Source organism: Cervus canadensis, chromosome 25 (genome assembly GCF_019320065.1).
Source record: "Cervus canadensis isolate Bull #8, Minnesota chromosome 25, ASM1932006v1, whole genome shotgun sequence".
Lineage (NCBI taxonomy): Eukaryota > Metazoa > Chordata > Mammalia > Artiodactyla > Cervidae > Cervus > Cervus canadensis.
The window spans coordinates 19,813,165-19,830,438 of NC_057410.1; the positions used below are offsets into that span (position 1 = coordinate 19,813,165).

The 17,274-nt window shown below is 41.9% G+C and overlaps 1 protein-coding gene across 2 annotated transcripts in view; it reads left to right on the forward strand.

Moving 5' to 3' along the window:
• The window catches only part of TMEM117 (transmembrane protein 117), a 569,178-nt gene that overhangs the window by 8,714 nt on the left and 543,190 nt on the right, over positions 1–17,274 (forward strand). The window contains exons 1-2 of one of the 2 annotated variants that reach the window (XM_043446529.1): positions 5,045–5,352; positions 14,579–14,883. In XM_043446529.1, coding sequence (XP_043302464.1) covers positions 14,607–14,883 — 277 coding nt within the window. In that variant the 5' untranslated portion in view covers positions 5,045–5,352; positions 14,579–14,606. Of the gene's footprint in view, positions 1–5,044; positions 5,353–14,578; positions 14,884–17,274 lie in introns of those variants that run through there. The other variant, XM_043446530.1, reaches the window with a different exon arrangement.

Consider the following 17,274-nt stretch of genomic DNA (forward strand, 5'->3'; position numbering starts at 1 on the left):
TCATCCTGACTGACCTATTGGAGGTTAAAAATAGTTTTGCTTGAAGTTCATCAAATCATTGATGAAAGGATTTCCAGATACACTTGGTATGGATTACAGATGCTTCCTCCTATAGTTTCCTTTTGGTTTCAAAGGTCCGTTTAGAGAGGATCATTTGGTCTGATAAAAACTTTTCACCAAATTTTGAAATGTATATTGAATTTGTCTTTTTCTTTTTTTTCAAATGGAGTATAGCTCTATTATTAGTCTAATGGGATGAGGTAAACAGTAAAACATCATCTCATGTGGTTACTTCTAATTTCTGCACTCGGTTGGATTTTACAAAGAAATTATATGTAAACAAGACACATTTTAAGCCTGTCTATCGGCAGGGTTGACTCTGCTTGAGGAGGTGGAGTAGGCAGATTGGAGAGTTTTCATTTGAGAATTTCCTACTTCCACTATTTCTATCACTGCCCAGACATTGTCTGAAACTGGGGTCAGTTTGCTGCCTATAAAGAAACGAAATGGAGTAGTTTGGTTAAAATATGGATGGGCTAATGGGAGATACATAGCCCTGCTATCTTGGCTTCTTTCTGGGGCTTGTAGCTATACCATTTTCAAACACTGCTGGCCAACACTAGACAAATGATTAATTTCTATGAGTAAGCAATCATCATCTGTGTACTGGACCAATAGACTCTGACCTGAAAAAAGGTTTTCATAGCACAATAAAGTTTGATGGGAAGGAAGAATGGCCTTTATTGAGCACCCATTATGTAACTGGTATTGTATAGGTGTCTTATACAAACTAAGGCATTTAAAACTCCCAATAGGTCTGTGTGGTAGGTAGCAACTGGGATGGAAAGTGACTAGAGAATAAGGATAACAGTAACCTAATGATGAAGAAAAGAAGCCCTAGGGATTCTTATTGTAATTTTATAGTAGCAATTTGCTCAGGGTGTGGCTAGGGTTGTAGTGGAACCAGATTCAAACCAATAGTCCCTATTCCAGATCTCCTAACTGTAAAAACCCATATCCCTTTTGAGGTACACAGGAGGAAGTATACGATGAGAGGTTGAAATGTGGGCTGATGAGATCCATTGACTGGTTTCTGATCCTGACCCCACCACTCGGACTAGTCATGAGATCCAGTGTGAACTGCGCCATCTCTGTGTGTCTCTTTCCTCAAAGGCAACATGGAAGGGAAACTAACAGCAGCTATCTATCTCACAGGCCTGTTGCAGAGATTTCAACATTTTAATACATGAAATGGGTGTGGTGCACAATAAGCCTTCAATAAATCAAGCTTTTATTGTTGCATGTTAGTGAGAAAGATCAAATGTAGAGGCTATTGCCCTGTCTGGTTGTTAGGGCTGAACTGGAGATCCTGGGTGGCTTACCAAAGCAAAGGACACAAGCCTCTTGATCAGTGGTAAAAAGGGAACATTGTTATTGAAGAAAATTCTGCTCATTTCAATATTTTGCCTTGAAGTGGTTCTGGAGAACTGTATTGTTTAAAGCTTGAGACCTCTCAGTTAAGAACAACTAGTAAGCATTGGTTAATCTTATTCTTAAAATTATTATTAAAGGAAGCCAGACCATATGTTAAGAAGATAGGGATCTAAAGGTAGGGTAACAGCACCATGTAAAAGAGGCCAGACAGTTCAGTTCTGATTAACTGAAGTTCATTCTAGTAGACACCTGTGTAATGCAACCAGTCATAGAGTGGAGCAAGTTCTGTCTCTCAAGTAATCTGAAGAGAAGTTGCTCAATGATTTTCACCCCATTATCCTCTGAAATACAATGTGTTGTACACTCTGTCTTTCAGGGATAGGAAAAGTGCCTTTTGTTTTCATTTGGCTTGTTTTGGGGGGTGGGGTAGTTAGTAAGCCACAGGCCTCAGTATTATGCTGCACAGTTCTTGAAGTTTTAAGGTTTTCCAGTTTTAATTGATTAAAGACTTCTTGCTCTAAATGAAGATGTAAGGAAAATATAACACATGGTGAAGATAAGGAGAAAAGGGAACTCTATTACACCGTGGGTGGGAATGTAAATCAGTGCAGCCACTACAGTAAACAGTTCCTCAAAAAGAAAAAAAAAACCAACCTAAAAGGAAAATTAGCATATGATCCATTAATCCCACTCCTGGGTATATATCTGAAGAAAGCAAAAACATGGATTCAAAAAGTTACATATACCCCAGTGTTCATGTGCATGCTCAGTCACTCAGTCGTGTCCGACTCTCTGTGATCCCATGGACTGCAGCCTGCCAGGCTCCTCTGTCCTTGGGGATTTTCCAGGCAAGAATCCTGGAGTGGGTTGCCATGCCCTCCTCCAGGGGGTCTTCCCAACCCAGGGATCGAACCCAGGTCTCCCACACTGCAGGTAGATCCTTTACGGTCTCAGCCACCAGGGAAACCCAATGTTCATAGCAGCCTTATTTACAATAGCCAAGACATATATGGAAGCAACCCAAGTGTCCATCAATAGATAAAAAGATGTGGTATATATTTACAACAGTAAACTACTCAGCTATAAAAAAAAAAAAAGAATAAATTTCTGCCATTTGCAACGGTGTGGGTGGACCTAGAAGGGTATTACGCTAAGTCAAACAAAAGCAAATATTGTAGGTTGTCACCCCTACATGGAGTGGAATCTAAAAAATAAAGCAAATGGATGAAGGCAACAATGACTCAAAGATATAGAGAAAAAACTAGTGGTTACCAGTGGGGAGAGGGGTGGAGGGAGGGGCAACATTGGGTAGGGAATTAAGAGGTATAAACTAGTATGTATAAAATACATAAGCTACAAATATATATTGTACAGCACTTATATATTGTTTAGCCCTTAGTTTATAACAACTTTAAATAGAGTATAATCTATAAAAATATTGAATCACTCTGCTGCACATCTGAAACTAATATAATATTGTAAATCAACTATAGCTAAAATATAGGACTTTCCTGCTGGTACAGTGGCATATATATGGCATATGGTGTGTGTGTGTTCACTTGTTCAGTTATGTCTGACTCTTTGCAGCCCCATGGACTGTAGCCCACCAGGCTCCTCGGTCCATGGAATTTCCCAGGTAAGAATATTGGAGTGGGTTGCCATTTCCTACTTCAGGAGATTTTCCTGCCCCAGGAATCAAACCCACATTTCTTGTGTCTCCTGCATTGGCAGGAGGATTCTTTACCTCTTTGCCACCTGGGAAGCACCATATACAGCATATGGAGCTCATGTTAATTAGTTACATGGTTTAACAAGTTTTTTTTAAATATAAAAGGATGGTAGACTTGAATGGTTAAACTGTGGAATTAATCTGCTATTTATTGAACCATTACCATAACTCAGTATGTTCAGTATTGAGGATGCAGTGGTAAGATTTAGTCTCTGCCCTCAAAAGCATTTATAGCTTAATGGGGGAGGAAAAGACATAAAAAAGTACAGCAAATGTAAAAAATGTCACAGTAAAATGTACAAAGTGCAAGCATAGGAAACAGCTCTTCCTGGGAAAACATGTGAAAGCTTCACTATGCTGAGTTCAATAAGATGATCACAAACTGACTACAATGGGGATTTATGTGGTCATTCTCAGAAGCAGAACAAATGTCAAACAGTGAGAAGTACGGCAGTAGACGCCCAGTAAACCCTGTGTACACTAGCTACACTGCAGGACTTGGGAATGGCTCTCTCTAGCCCATTTCAAAATCTGCTGACATCTCAGCTCTCCCTCTTGCTGCCCAATCCATTCCTGAATCATGCTGATAGTCCAGGAGAGAGGCTAGTCTCCTCCCAAGTTTGCTACTGGAAGTAGCTATAAATTGTCCCATTTTCCATTTGACTAGACAAACTAGTGACCACTTCCATTAGCATGGAATATCAGTAACCCTGACAGCAGCTTTTAATACATTATAAGCAACCTGTAAACTGAGGCAGCAGTTGTTATTGGGCAGGGAGAGAAACAAAGGCCACATATACATACAGTAGGAGAGATGGTACATCAGGAAGAAAGGAACCGGTCAAATGTGGTCAGAGGGTCTTCCTCCTGCATGCTGCAAGTGAATCATTTAAGCACCACAGAATGTTAGTTTTCTGAGCCTCAGGCTGCAAAAGTATGTGTATACACATATACATATGTGTATATGTATATACTGGAGAAGGACATGGCAACCTACTCCAGTACTCTTGTCTGGAAAATCCCACAGTCGCAGGAGCCTGGTGGGCTGCAGTCCATGGGGTCGCGCAGAGTCAGACATGACTGAGCAACTTCACTTTCACTTTTCACTTTCATGCATTGGAGAAGGAAATGGCAACCCACTCCAGTGTTCTTGCCTGGAGAATCCCAGGGACGGGGGAGCCTGGTGGGCTGCCGTCTATGGGGTCGCACAGAGTCGGACACGACTGAAGCGACTTAGCAGCAGCAGCAGCATATGTATATACACATATACTTCTGTATACAGGTGTGTGTACCATTGCATTTATATGTGTATATATTAATGTATATGTTTGCATGTGTACATTTATCTGTTCATTTCTATGTATGTATGAATGTGTGTGCTTATAAACATGTGTATACATGTGTGAATATATTAGTGTGTGTGTGTAAGCGAGAGAGAGAGAGCAGGAGAGAAACCAGACAAGCTGGAAAGTAAGTTTAAGACTTTTTCACATCCTCTGGTCTCTGTCTCTCCCCATCCCCACTCCTCCACACCAACAGACAAAAGCAGAAAGGATGCCCTGTGACCTGACTGCATTAGAAAGTTTGCAGCTCTTAGCAGGACGTTCCACCTGGGAACCTCATTGGTTCCCCGCAGGATGGTGGGTTTTATAAGAAATCTCCTATTCCCCCGGGAAGGGACTGCTGCTGACAGGCTGGGCTGGAGCGCGGCCGCCCCCGGCCGCCACCCCCACTGCTCTGGGTACCAAAGTCGGCCCCCGCTCGCCGCCGCGCGCTCTGCAGAGGAGGGCCGGGCCGGGCAGCTCGGCCCCGGCGCTCGGCCCGCGGCGCGGGCGCTAGGGGAGGGAGCGGGAGGGGAGGGCGGGGGCAGGGGCGGCGGGAGGCCATGCCTCCAGCTGCCGAGGCTGCCGCACAGCTGGAGCCGGCGCGGTCATCGGCGCGGCGCCGTCGCCCTCGCGCGCCCGCTCTCGCTGCCCGGCCCGCGGCCGGCGGACTTTGCGGAGGGCGCCCGGCGTAGGCGGCGGCGGGTGTGGGCCGAGCCGGTATTTATAGCTCGGTGACAGCAGCCGCGGCAGCGACGCCGCTGGCCCGTCTCGTCGCGCGTCCCAGAGAGGCCGCGGGCGCGGCAGAGGGCTTCGCTCCCCCGGGTCTCCCGAGTGCGGACGCCCAGAGTCCGCGCGGCCCCCTCGGTGAGTACGCGGCCCGGGCGCCCGGCGCGCCTACCCCGCCTCTCGGTCCCGCCGCGGCAAAGCCCTCCCGGCCCGGCCGCCCGCAGCCGCGCCGCCGCCTCGTCCCTGCGCGCGACTGCGGCCCCGGCCGCGGCCCCCGGCCGGCTGCCCTGCGCCGCCTCTCCTTCCTTCCCGGGGCCGGCGCGCCGAGGGGTCGGCGAAGTGGCCGGGAGGGGAGCGCGCACCTGCCCTCCTGAGAAGGGGCGGAGGAGGCTCGGGGGAGGACTGGGGCGGGGGTACCCTCCAACTCCGGGCTCCGGGGGGTGAGGGACGTCACCGGGGTGCACGGCGAACTTTCCTCGCTCCAGTGATTCCTAGGATGCGGACAGAGTGAAAGCCCCAGCATGGTGCATTAATTAAATTAACAGGTTGTAGTTCGGGACTGTTCTCCTTAAAAACAACCCCCCCTCCCCCCAGACCGCACAAAACTTGAGCGCTTTTGAGTGTTTACTGCCTTCATCATGATTAATGAAGCTGTTTATCTATTCCTACTTTTGACAGTGCCAGAGGCCCACAAGTGTGTTTGACCCATGTGGGTCCACTTTGGCTCCCTTATTCATTCTACCCGCTGTGGAACAATAGGCGAGTGTGTGGGTATGAGGGATGCTAGTAAACATCACATGCTTGTTTTAGTATTTATGTGTAGATAGAAGTCTCCTGATTGACCAAGTGTTTTTTTGAGTTAAAGTACATTGAATACATGTGTTTTCCCTCTAGTTATAAATGATACGTTGTTTGAAATCCAGAGAAGGACTTCTAGGAAGATTTCGGGGTTTTGTTTTGTCTTCAGAATAAAGTTCTTCCCGTTTTTTGAATGTAAAGTGTAGTAAGAGTCCCTGTAAGAGCTATTTCTGTTGTGAAACACTGAATTTTTGTCTTGTTTATACTCTCTAACTCCATTCTTCCTTCCCCAATCTTTGTATTTTAAAGGTAATTATGGATTTTGACATTTTGGCTCAGATACTTATTCTCACCCCACTCCACCTTCATCTGAGCCTTGTATTCAGAAACCAGTACTTGTTTATTGTATTTAATTTGCTTCTTCAAATTGTCAGTCAGTTAAAAAGCAATTTTGGATATGAGTAAATTTTATTTTATTCATTAACTCTTACTTTTTTTGGTGTTGTGTCTGGAATATGATATTAATTCTTTATCAACACATGTCTCTGAAGAGACAATCTGAATATTTTAAAAGAATTAATTGTTTATTATTTTTCGACTTAGGACTTGAGAAGGCTGTTTTTGATGGGAAAATTGGCTAATGTCATGTTTAGAGGGAACCCCAGACCTGCTCTGCTTTCAGGTTTTTCTATTTTAAAAACTTGCATTGGTTCAGTGCTTTGTTATCCCAAAGACTGGAGGGTAACAAGGAAAAAAAGTAATTTAAAAATTGGAACAATGTGAAGAGAAAGTGTAGGAAGTGATTTATGGATGTGATCCTCTAAATTAGCTAGGGTACCACAAGTACAGACCTGATATCTGTGCAAAGCCACTTATAGTGGTTTCATTGATTGACTTAAAAGGTTGCTTTTTATTTAAAAGGCTGTGTGGTCTCTTGTATTGGACTGAAAATGAGAAGTTCTAACTTTACTTCTGTTGTTATTGCTGTTTGTATTTTTAAAACCTGTATTAAGCACTGGCATTACATAAAATACTATGTCATTTCCTCATGCTTGCCTTTTCATCTAACAATTCAAATAGTAAACTAAGACCTATTCTTACCTCAGGACTGGTCCAGGCAAATATGTATGTTTGGTTTTCTCACCTTCTGCCATTTCTCTTTTTACAGACTTGGATATCACATTATCAAGAGTCTGCTCTGTCTGGTATAGAATCTTCAGTGCTTTTTTTTTTCCTCACACAAGTCTGGTCTGTTACCCAACTGTCATCCACACATTTACTTTTTCACTTATTCATCCATCAGCAAAGATTTTTTGAGTGCCCCGTAGGTGTAAGTCACCACCTAGTTCCTACCCTTGCTTCCTTCCCATTGGTACTTTTTAGGTTACCCTTTTCAGTGTAGCAAATACACAGTAATTGACTTTGGGGTCATAAAGAGGTGGTTCTGCCTGCTTCCCCCAGTTGGGAGCTGTATGACCTTGGGCAGATGACCTTTTAAAAACTCTGTTTCTTCACTGGTAAATCCAAAGGTTGGGTCTAAGGGCTGACTGAGATAATGCATGAAAAGTACTTGCCAAGAGCCCCAAATATAAAAAGCACTCCAAAATGTTAGTCATTATGTCGCCTATATCTGCTCCAGAGGTATTCATCTCAGGAAATGCATTCCCTATCTCAGGAAATGGCAAATCCATTCTGGGGTTTGTCAGGCCACGTCCACATCCGGTCCATCAGGATATCTTGTCATCTCTTCTTTTTTTAATGTATCCAGAATCTGGTACATTTCCAAGCATCAGGCAGAGTGGTCAGATTGTGTCACTCTTCTGTCCCCCATTTGCACAGAGAGAAGCCCATGTGGTAGGATGGCCTCAAGGCCTGATCAGGATCCTGCCTCCCAGATCTCTAGTCCTTTCATACTCCCCTGCACCCACATGCTGTCCAGTCACTAGTCTCCTGGCTTTTCCTTAAATGCTCTAATCATGTGCAGCACAGGCCTTTCCCTTTGTCTGGATCATTCTTTCCTCAGATGTCTGCTTGCCTGACATCCTTCTTACACGTCTGCAATTGTCACCTGATAGTGAGACCTTTTTAACTTCCCTGACACCCCATGTGAACTTTTCCTTTTCTCCATCAACTTGTAACTTTCTGAAATACTGTCTGTTTTGTTTTTCTCTGTTTAATGTCTTTTTCTCTCAATCTAGATCCTAAAGTTCAAAGCAACAGGGGTGTGGTTTGTTAGTAACCTTCATGTGTAGGCCAGTGCTTGTCACAAATATGCAACAGTGAACATGTGAATAGTGACTAGTGAACAAATGAATGATGAAATTATGGAATTAGTATGGAATTAGCAAGTCTGGACTTCACCACTTTCTATGTATGATTTTGGACAAGTAGCTTGAGCTTTCCGAGCCTCGTTTTCAATATTTGTAAAGTAGGATGATATTCATCCTTTGTGTTGTTATGGTAAAATCCCGAGACACTGAGAATAGCATATAAAAACCACTCAGTAAATGTAATATAGAGTTGATGTTATTTCCATGCTCATGTTTAATGGGAATGACCAGGAGTCACTTGCATTTTAATAGTGGTCCTCAGGTAAGGAAGTGTCTGAAAGTGACCAGGCACTTACAAATGAAATCCCCTTTAGTCTCCACTGCCAACCTGTGAGGAAAGTATTTCGTTAGGATTCTGCTGGTGAAGAAGTGGAATCTCAGAGTGGTTAGGGATTTGCTCAAGGTCACTGAGCTAGTGAGTAGCAGGTAGAAATTTCAGGTAGAAATGGACCATATTTCTCCCATCACCATTTGTTTTGCCTTTCTGATGCTTTTGATCATTTGGGTAAAGTCATTCTAATGATGTGATTTCACCCAATAAAAACACTAAGAGGTAAAATGTGATATAAACATAGGCTATTGTTATTTATCTTTTAAGGAAATAGTATTAAATGATTTAAAGCTCTGTCTGCCCTTTTGATAGACAATTTTTGAAGTGATTATTTCCCAGGGAGTAAATGAAATGATTGTATCAATAAATAGTGTTCTGTCAACTGCAAAGAGCTTTACATACATTAATATAATACTATATAGCTAGGTAACTGAAGAAAGTAACCTTTAACTTTGTCTTATACTAAAACAGCCAAGAAGTATCCCAAATACAGCTGTCTGGAGCACAAAGTGCATACCACAAAAAACAAAGTACAAGGAGTCTTTTTAGCAATTATTTTTCAAGAAATTAGATTCAAAGTGCTGAAATAAAGTTCACACTTTTGGCAGGGTACAGACATGGTTATCTTTAATAAGCCCTTTGACAAGAGCTAAGAAGGATTTCAGGTGAATTTTCAGACAGAAATACCAAGGAGCTTCAAAACATTTGGAGAAATTCTTTTTTTTTATCCTAGCACAGTGCTGCACAGTGCAAATGATGTTCATTTTACCTGGTTAGGTATCACTAGATGCTAAGACCTGCATTAGCAGAGCTGGACTTTGGGGGCACTTGGCTAGTAATGATGTCTTTTGTATAGCATAATTTTTTTAGTTCATCAAGGACTTTGCCACATGAACTCATACTTTTTTTTTTTTTAAATGGATGTGATACACTCCATCTTGCTCATACTTGTCATTATGCATAAAGCATCACCCGAGCCAGGGTTCCTGCTGAGGGAAACATGAAATTTGTACTCTTGAAGTCCTTGAGAGTTTCACTTATTTGGAAAAACCCCAGTAAGTCAAGAAGGCAGGGTGCTTTGGTCCAATCAGGTAAATGATTAAAACAATTATCAGGGCTTTGATGTTCTCCTGGTCCAGTACTTGATTATCTTTAATGTAAACTGTTGGAGCTGCCTCCCAGCGAGTGTTGCCGTTTTCATCATGCCTCTTAACCAGTTTGTCATTTTCCAAGTAGGCGGAGAAATCTTTCAAAATCCTGCTGCAAGCAATTGTACTGCTCTTCTGCTTTGAAGACTTTGATTCTGTAGTCTCTAATCAGTAAAATAAAGAACACTACTTTTGTGTAATCTTCCTTAAAATAGCCCCAGATTATCCTTAACTATCTGAGGGTGCCCCCGAGTGCTGTGTGTGTTCCAGCCACACAGAACTACTGATGGATCTCTCTGTCCCAGACGTCCTTTCCTGTGCCTTTGCTGAGCTCCTCCTCCCAACTTGCATGTAATTACCTACTTTCCACTTTTCCATTCTTAGCTGTTAGTACCAGGTGAAATGGGGCTTCCCTGGTGGCTCAGCTGGTAAAGAATCTGCCTGCAATGCAGGTGACCCAGGTTCAATCCCTGGATTGAGAAGGAAATGACTACCTACTTCAGGATTCTTGCCTGGAGAATTCCAGAGACAGAGGAGCCTAGTGGGTTACAGTTCATGGGATCCAGAGTCGTACACAGCTGAGCAACTGACACTTGCACTTTACTTCACCAGGTAAAATACTGGCTTGTAGTAAAATGCATGACATTTCTGATACCTACACTAAATACCAGTCCCTCTAGAGTGTAAACCATGACTGAAGGCCTATGGATTATCAGGCAGGGTAGAAAGTTTCAGCCTGTCACTGCTGTTAGGTGAAAGCAGCGGCTTCCAAGATTCTGATGGTGGCATCTATCTCATGATTTTATTATTATGAGAGAAAATTGAATAGTGTGAATTAGTCTAGTTCTCAGAGGTGCAGTGTTCTGTATAAGTAGAGTTGGAAAATCCGAATAAATGTCAGTGATGCATTGCAAAAGGACAGTCAGATCAACTCAACTACTTATACTGTTGCTCAAAGGAGAAGGGAAAAAATTAGGGCAATCCTGGTCAGTCACATGATCCCAGTGCTTTCCAATCATGGTATCAAGTCAGTTTGAATAGTAATAGTAGATTCATTTATCTTAGAAGTACTATGAATCTTTAATATCAATTGGCCTTATTATTAGGAACTTTCTAAACAACATGAAAAAGGCAAGATTTTGGAATCTATGTCTTTGTGTGGGGAAGATGTAGTATAGAATGTTGAAGGCATGTGGCTTGAATTTGAATCCTGGCTCTGGCGTAGGTTTGTTCTGTTCTTTGATGCAAGCTACTAAACTCAGTTTAAACATTGCTTCCAATAGAGTATCTCTTCATTAGGTTGCTATGAAATTTGAATGAGATGTTTGTAAAGCCCTTCAGCATGGTGTCTGCGAAATGGTAAGTCTTTAGTAAGTGTTAACCTTGGTAATAATGAGAACAGTGCAGAAACTGGTGCTGAAATGGGATGGTAGCTGTAGGGATGGGGTTGAGGGTGTATCAGTGCTTGTTACTGGCCCATCATTCTTGCAGTCTTTGGATTCAGCTGCTCTTCTCTTTCCTTAGTGGAAGGAATGGCAGGTTGCTCTGCCTTCCTCTCATCTCATTTATACAAGGGGGCTTCTCTTTTGTAGTTCCACTCAGTTTATCCAGTTTATTAATTGCCCACTATGAAGCCAGCACTGTGCTATGCCCTGAAAGTAAACAGCCCTTTCCCTGGGGACTTTGTGATCTAGGGAGGAAGACAAAAACATATAATTTCACTATGATCTGCTAAGAGCTAAAAGCACATTTACTTAAGATAAAAGCTCAATATGGAAGCAGAATTGAATTTTAAAAAATTTAAAAAATGTTTTTAGACTGTGTATACCATGTAGCATAGTCAGTTTGAACAGCCTCAATCCTGGATTAACAGTACAGTCACTGAACGTTTGTACTGATTATCAGAATGCTTTATGGGAAGTACAGAGGGGAAAGCAGTTTTGGTGGTCTGGACAACAGGCTGATATCACTAGGCAAACTTCTGTCAACCTCCTCATGTAGGGAGTCAGGAAGCGGAGATGAGCGCTGTTGTTCAGGTTATGTAAGTTTTGAAATTTGGGGCCCACTAAGATGCATTGATTCCACTGTGGAGTATGAGGCAAGGATATATAAACATGTTTACCATAAAAGAAAAAGACCAGATGATCCCATTCACTCGGCTAGTGTCTAAGTCACTGAGTCTGTTAGGGGAGATGAAGCTGTAAACATGATTGGAGATATTTTTGGAAACGCTTCCAGATTTTTTGGGGTATGTTAGAGAGCTCAAGGGCCAGGGATGGCTTTTGATTCAAGTTCTGGCTCTTCTGCTCATGGATCTGTTAATTAAATAGGCAGCACCTGCTCTGCTCCTGTGTTTTCTTTTATCAGTGTTATTATATGAGTTTATTCGTGGCGGCCCTGGATCTTGGTTGCTGGGCACAGCCTCTCTCTAGTTAAGAGAGAGGTAAGGCGGGCTGCTCTTCATTGCAATGAGCAGGCTTCTAGTTGTGGTGGCTTCTCTTCTTGCAGAGCACAGGTTCTAGGCACACAGGCTTAGTAGTTGTGGCTCCTGGGCTTAGTTGTGCGATCTTCCCAGACCGGGGATGGAAGCCATGTCCCCTGCATTGGCTGGTGGACTCCCAGCCACTGGAGCACCAGGGAAGTCCCTGCTTTGTTTTCTTACCATTCATAAGGGCGTGGTAGTAGCATGCATAGCTTGGCTGCGGGAGTTAGGACCTGTACTAAGGCGGGATTGTTGCTCAGTAGTACAGCTCTCTCTTGAAAGAATATAAATATTGGAGAGGAAGAGCTACCTCCAAATTTTTTTGAATGTTGTAACTCAGTTTGGACATGTGGAAATTACAGAGCCCACAAAGCAAGATTCTGAAGTTAAAAACAACAACAATAAAATAAATATATGTCTGCTTTCCACAAAACACTTATTTAAAAGTGAATCAGAGTTATATGTATTTAGTCGTCTACATCCAGCTGCCTTGCTTGTATGTGGGTGGCGAAGGGAGTTGATGGGGGAACCACACCAGAATTCCTCACTGGTAGGAGAAGTTTCAGAGAAACTAACTTCTTAACTGACGGCCCTGTCCAGTTCTGATGGGCATGTAGCAACTATTTCTGCTTCAGGACTCATTGGCCTTGAGGTGTTTCTGTGTATTCTCTTCTAAAAGTGGTCTTTGGACACTTCCAAAGATTTTGCATGAAATCGAGTTGACAGCTGGCCCCTTCTGGCATTCTTGCGTATTGAATACTGTGAAAATGCATGATGTTTGTCTTTGTTCTTAACCACTTTTATCTGCTTTCTTTGGTGTAAGAACAATGTAGGTCTGTAACTGGGTGATGAACCTCACATTAAAAAAAAAAAAAAAAATTGCCATCCGTTAGTGATTTGAGCTCCAGCCCTTAAGAACAGATATTTCAGAGTATTTATGAAGAAGGAAATTGCTTAAAAAGTTTTATGAATACAAGGCACAATGACTGTTTGTGTTGTTAAATTTTCCTGCCAGTCTTTTTGTGTGTTTCCATAACTTTTCTAAATAATTAAGCCAAGTCTTCATTAGCTTTGATTGTGGTCTTAATTGATATTCATCAGCCCAGAATGTTGGACTGGAACTTGGGAGGCAGCCTTGGAGCCTATTCTCAGATCTTCTGTTGACTTCAAGTTAATTCAGGCTTGTGACTTGATCTTTGTATCTTTAGCTACATGTAAAATGAGAATTTTATTATTATAAATTTAATCGGCTTTATTGCTGGATAAGAAAAGAGTTACAACTTAGTCTGAGCACCAAATGGGCTCACCAAGACTGAACCCCAGAATTAGATAAATTAGTCATCCAGTTCCAGCCCTGGAGGACCCAGAAAGGTTTTTGTTCTTATGGGCAGACTGGCTCCCAGAGAGGAAAGAGAGAGGAGCTGAGCAAGACTTAGGGGTGGGGCCCGGGTATCAGCATTTTAAGAAAGCTTCTGTACTTGAAGTGCACATCTGTGTTAGGGCCTAGCTCTTTAGGCATGTTACATATTTTGCAATGCCTCTGGACCCTTGCATAAACCTAGGTTAAGCATCTGTGCATTCTTCACTGGGAAAAAAATTCTATCGATCCTCCAAACTCCAATTTGAATATGTCCTCCTCTGTGAAATCTTTGCCTGCCTTCTCAGTTCGCACAGAGTTGCCCAAGTTCTCCTGCGTGCAACTATTCTGCCACAGACTTAGCTATTTCATGAAACTTATTCCGTGCTGAAATTATTTGACGAATAAGACTGAACATTTTTACAAAAGTCTGTACATGTGCACACATTTTTCAATGTAAAAAAAAAGATCTGAAAGTATATGGCACAAAATCATTAAGGGATCTTAACTCCAAGGAGAAGGATTTGAGCAGAAGAGGATGTTTATTTTGTGATAGTTTGTGATCAGTTTACCTCTGTGTTTCTTTAATTTTTAAATGATCAGTTTTATGATTAAACCATAAAAATGATAATCTAAAATAGGAAGAGTCATCACCCCAATGTCAGACCACATTCTGCCCTCTCATATCTGTTTCTGTCTCCCTGCTCTTTTACTTCGCTCATATGATCAGAAGTATGATGAGATAACAGGGAAGGGACAGTATTTTCTATTCAGCCTCAGACTTGTCTTGGTACCATAACCAGGAATTGGTCTTTTCCAAAGCCCTCTTTATTGAGTTGTTGTAAATCTGAACAGATAACAGAAAGAGAGGGACTACTTGTTTTTTCGCTCTAACCCTGTGTATCTTTTCTCATGCAGGTAACCTGTGGAAGTGAAGTTGTGAAGGATGGGTAAAGACTTTCGTTATTATTTCCAGCACCCCTGGTCTCGCATGATCGTGGCTTACTTGGTCATCTTCTTTAACTTCTTGATATTTGCGGAGGACCCAGTTTCTCATAGCCAAACAGAAGCCAATGTTATTGTTGTTGGAAACTGTTTTTCATTTGTAACAAATAAATATCCTCGAGGAGTTGGCTGGAGGCTTCTGAAGGTGCTTCTATGGCTACTTGCCATTCTCATAGGACTAATAGCTGGCAAATTTCTATTCCATCAGCGTTTGTTTGGTAAGTACCCATGAAATGTAATGTAGGTAATTATTAAATTCTATTCTCCAAGATAGAGCTTTGTTATTTCCAAATGCCAGTTTAGAATGCATTTCATTTGCCTTCCAGCGTTAATTTGCTATGTGCTATGGTAGCTCTGGCTCTTCAGGTATTCTCTGTTGAATGGTATACTTGTCTATGGCCTGAGGAATATTAGCATGCAGTAAAATTAGTTCTAAACTTAATTAAAAAAAAAAAAGGTGTTACATCTAAAATGAATGTGTGTGAAATCTTACTTAAGAAAGATGTGTAAATAGCTCTTTTCCCAGAAGTAGTACCTAAGTGTGATGTCATAAAGGGTTTGTAAACCATAAACAGAATGATTCCATATCATTAAAGTAGGCTAACCATTGCCCATATATTTACACCTATTGTTCATTCAGGGAATTAGAATGGGAACTCTAACTTGTTACTTCCATTTCTTTCCTTTTTGTTTTTATAATTTTGAATATTGGTTCTAGATGTTTATTTTGAGCCTTCTGGTCAACCAGAGACCAGTACCAAGGAATCTCTTGGTAGTAAGCAACAGAATAAGAGACTAAATTAGTTTATGTTTAAAAATAACTTACTATTTGGATTTTGGGATATTTCACAGAGACCAGGGATAGAATTTGTTTTGATAATTGCAATAAATGGAAACAGGGGCTTGAATTCTATCTGGATGATGAGACAAAGGATGTTCTTTGTCTCAACTTCTCTATCATATTTGATTTATTCTCCTTTCACCCTGAAATTTATTCACCTTTCATCCACTTAGAGTGTCTTGACTCTTGTTCCTGAGTTTAAACTCTTAGGTTTAAACAAAGTTGACTCAGTTTGGGTGTGGTTCCTACCTCTGGCCCAAACTATTTTGGCCAGGAGGTGGGTACTATTTATTCAACAAATTCATCGGTTACTTATTATGCCAGGCACTATTCTAGACTCTGAATCAAAAACGCAGGGTATCTACTCTCATAAACACATCCTACAGGAGGGAGAAAGGTTCTTATCAACTAAATGTATAAAATGCGAAGAGGTGGTAAGTGCTATGGGGGAAAAGAAAGTTTTAAATGCTCCTGGGTCAGTTAGGAAGAGAATTTAGCAATGAAACTTTGAACTTAGCAATTATAAGATCATGGGTAACTTAGTGTGGGTATTTTCAGTCTGGAGGTTTGGTTAGAAACAGATGGCAGTGGTTTAGGAAATAAACAAAAATATATGTACCTACATACACATAATGTTACATATTATATTCTTCTCAATCTCTGCTCCTCAAACTGTAGCCATCTGTCTCTATTACATAAACATAGAAAATGTACATCTTTTATATTTATTATAAAATATGTGGTTTCAAGAAATTTGATGAGGAAATGGGAAGTAGCTAAAACTGGAAAAGGGGCCAAGGGGAGATTTTGTTGTTATTTCAGGTGATGGTGGCTTTATTTGAGAGGTGAGATTAATTGATCTGCATGTCATTGTGGGGGAAGAAGTTAGACTGAAGCACAGGTAAAGATATAGAAGGAAGACAGTATCTCTGAAGGTTTCTTTGGTTTGTGACTTAGGACCCAGGCACAAATAGTGGTCTTAGGACAGTAAGAGAGACTTGGTTCCTCAGAGAGAGTCATGAGTGAGATCAAGGTTGGTACTCTAGTAGGTACATTTGAGGCAGAGGAGTGGAGAGGTGACTGTCCTCCCACCTGGAGATTTCTGTTTCACTGTGAGGAAGGAAGAGCTTAAGATAAAGATGGAGGGATTGATGAACAAGGGGCTTAAGAAAGTGTTTTGTTTTTGTTTTTTTTTAAAGAAATCTTATTTATTTATTTGGCTGCATCAGGTCTTAGTGCATGGGCTTCTCTCTAGTTGTTGCTCATGAGCTTAGTTACCCTGAGGCATGTAGGATTTTGGTTGCCTGACCAGGGATCAAACCCATGTCCCATGCATTGGAAGGTGGATTCTTATCCCAGAAAGTAGTCAACGTTTGAAGGAGTTTCAGTAGGGAATGTGGATGTGAGCTGACTAGGACAAGGGTTACTGATGATTGCCGAGGGCTGTGGTGATTAGTCACTATACATCTGAATGACAGCAGTCTGAATAGTGGAGCAACTTTCTCTGTGAGAGCTCTGTCACCTGGAACAGAATTTGAGTGATTCATCTGTTTGGGGAATGCTCAGGCTTGCTGTATTAGAAACAAACGATGGAAAACAAATGGAGAATTCTAGGGAAAGAGTTATTGATGTGATTGGCAGAGGGTTCTGGGTGGACGTGGAAAGGAGGTGGGGAAGACAATGGTTTGGGAGGAGTGGACAGGGGCCTGAAGATGTGGATGAAACCTAACTGATGAACAGGTACTCCTGTTCAGAGAAGGGGAAGGAC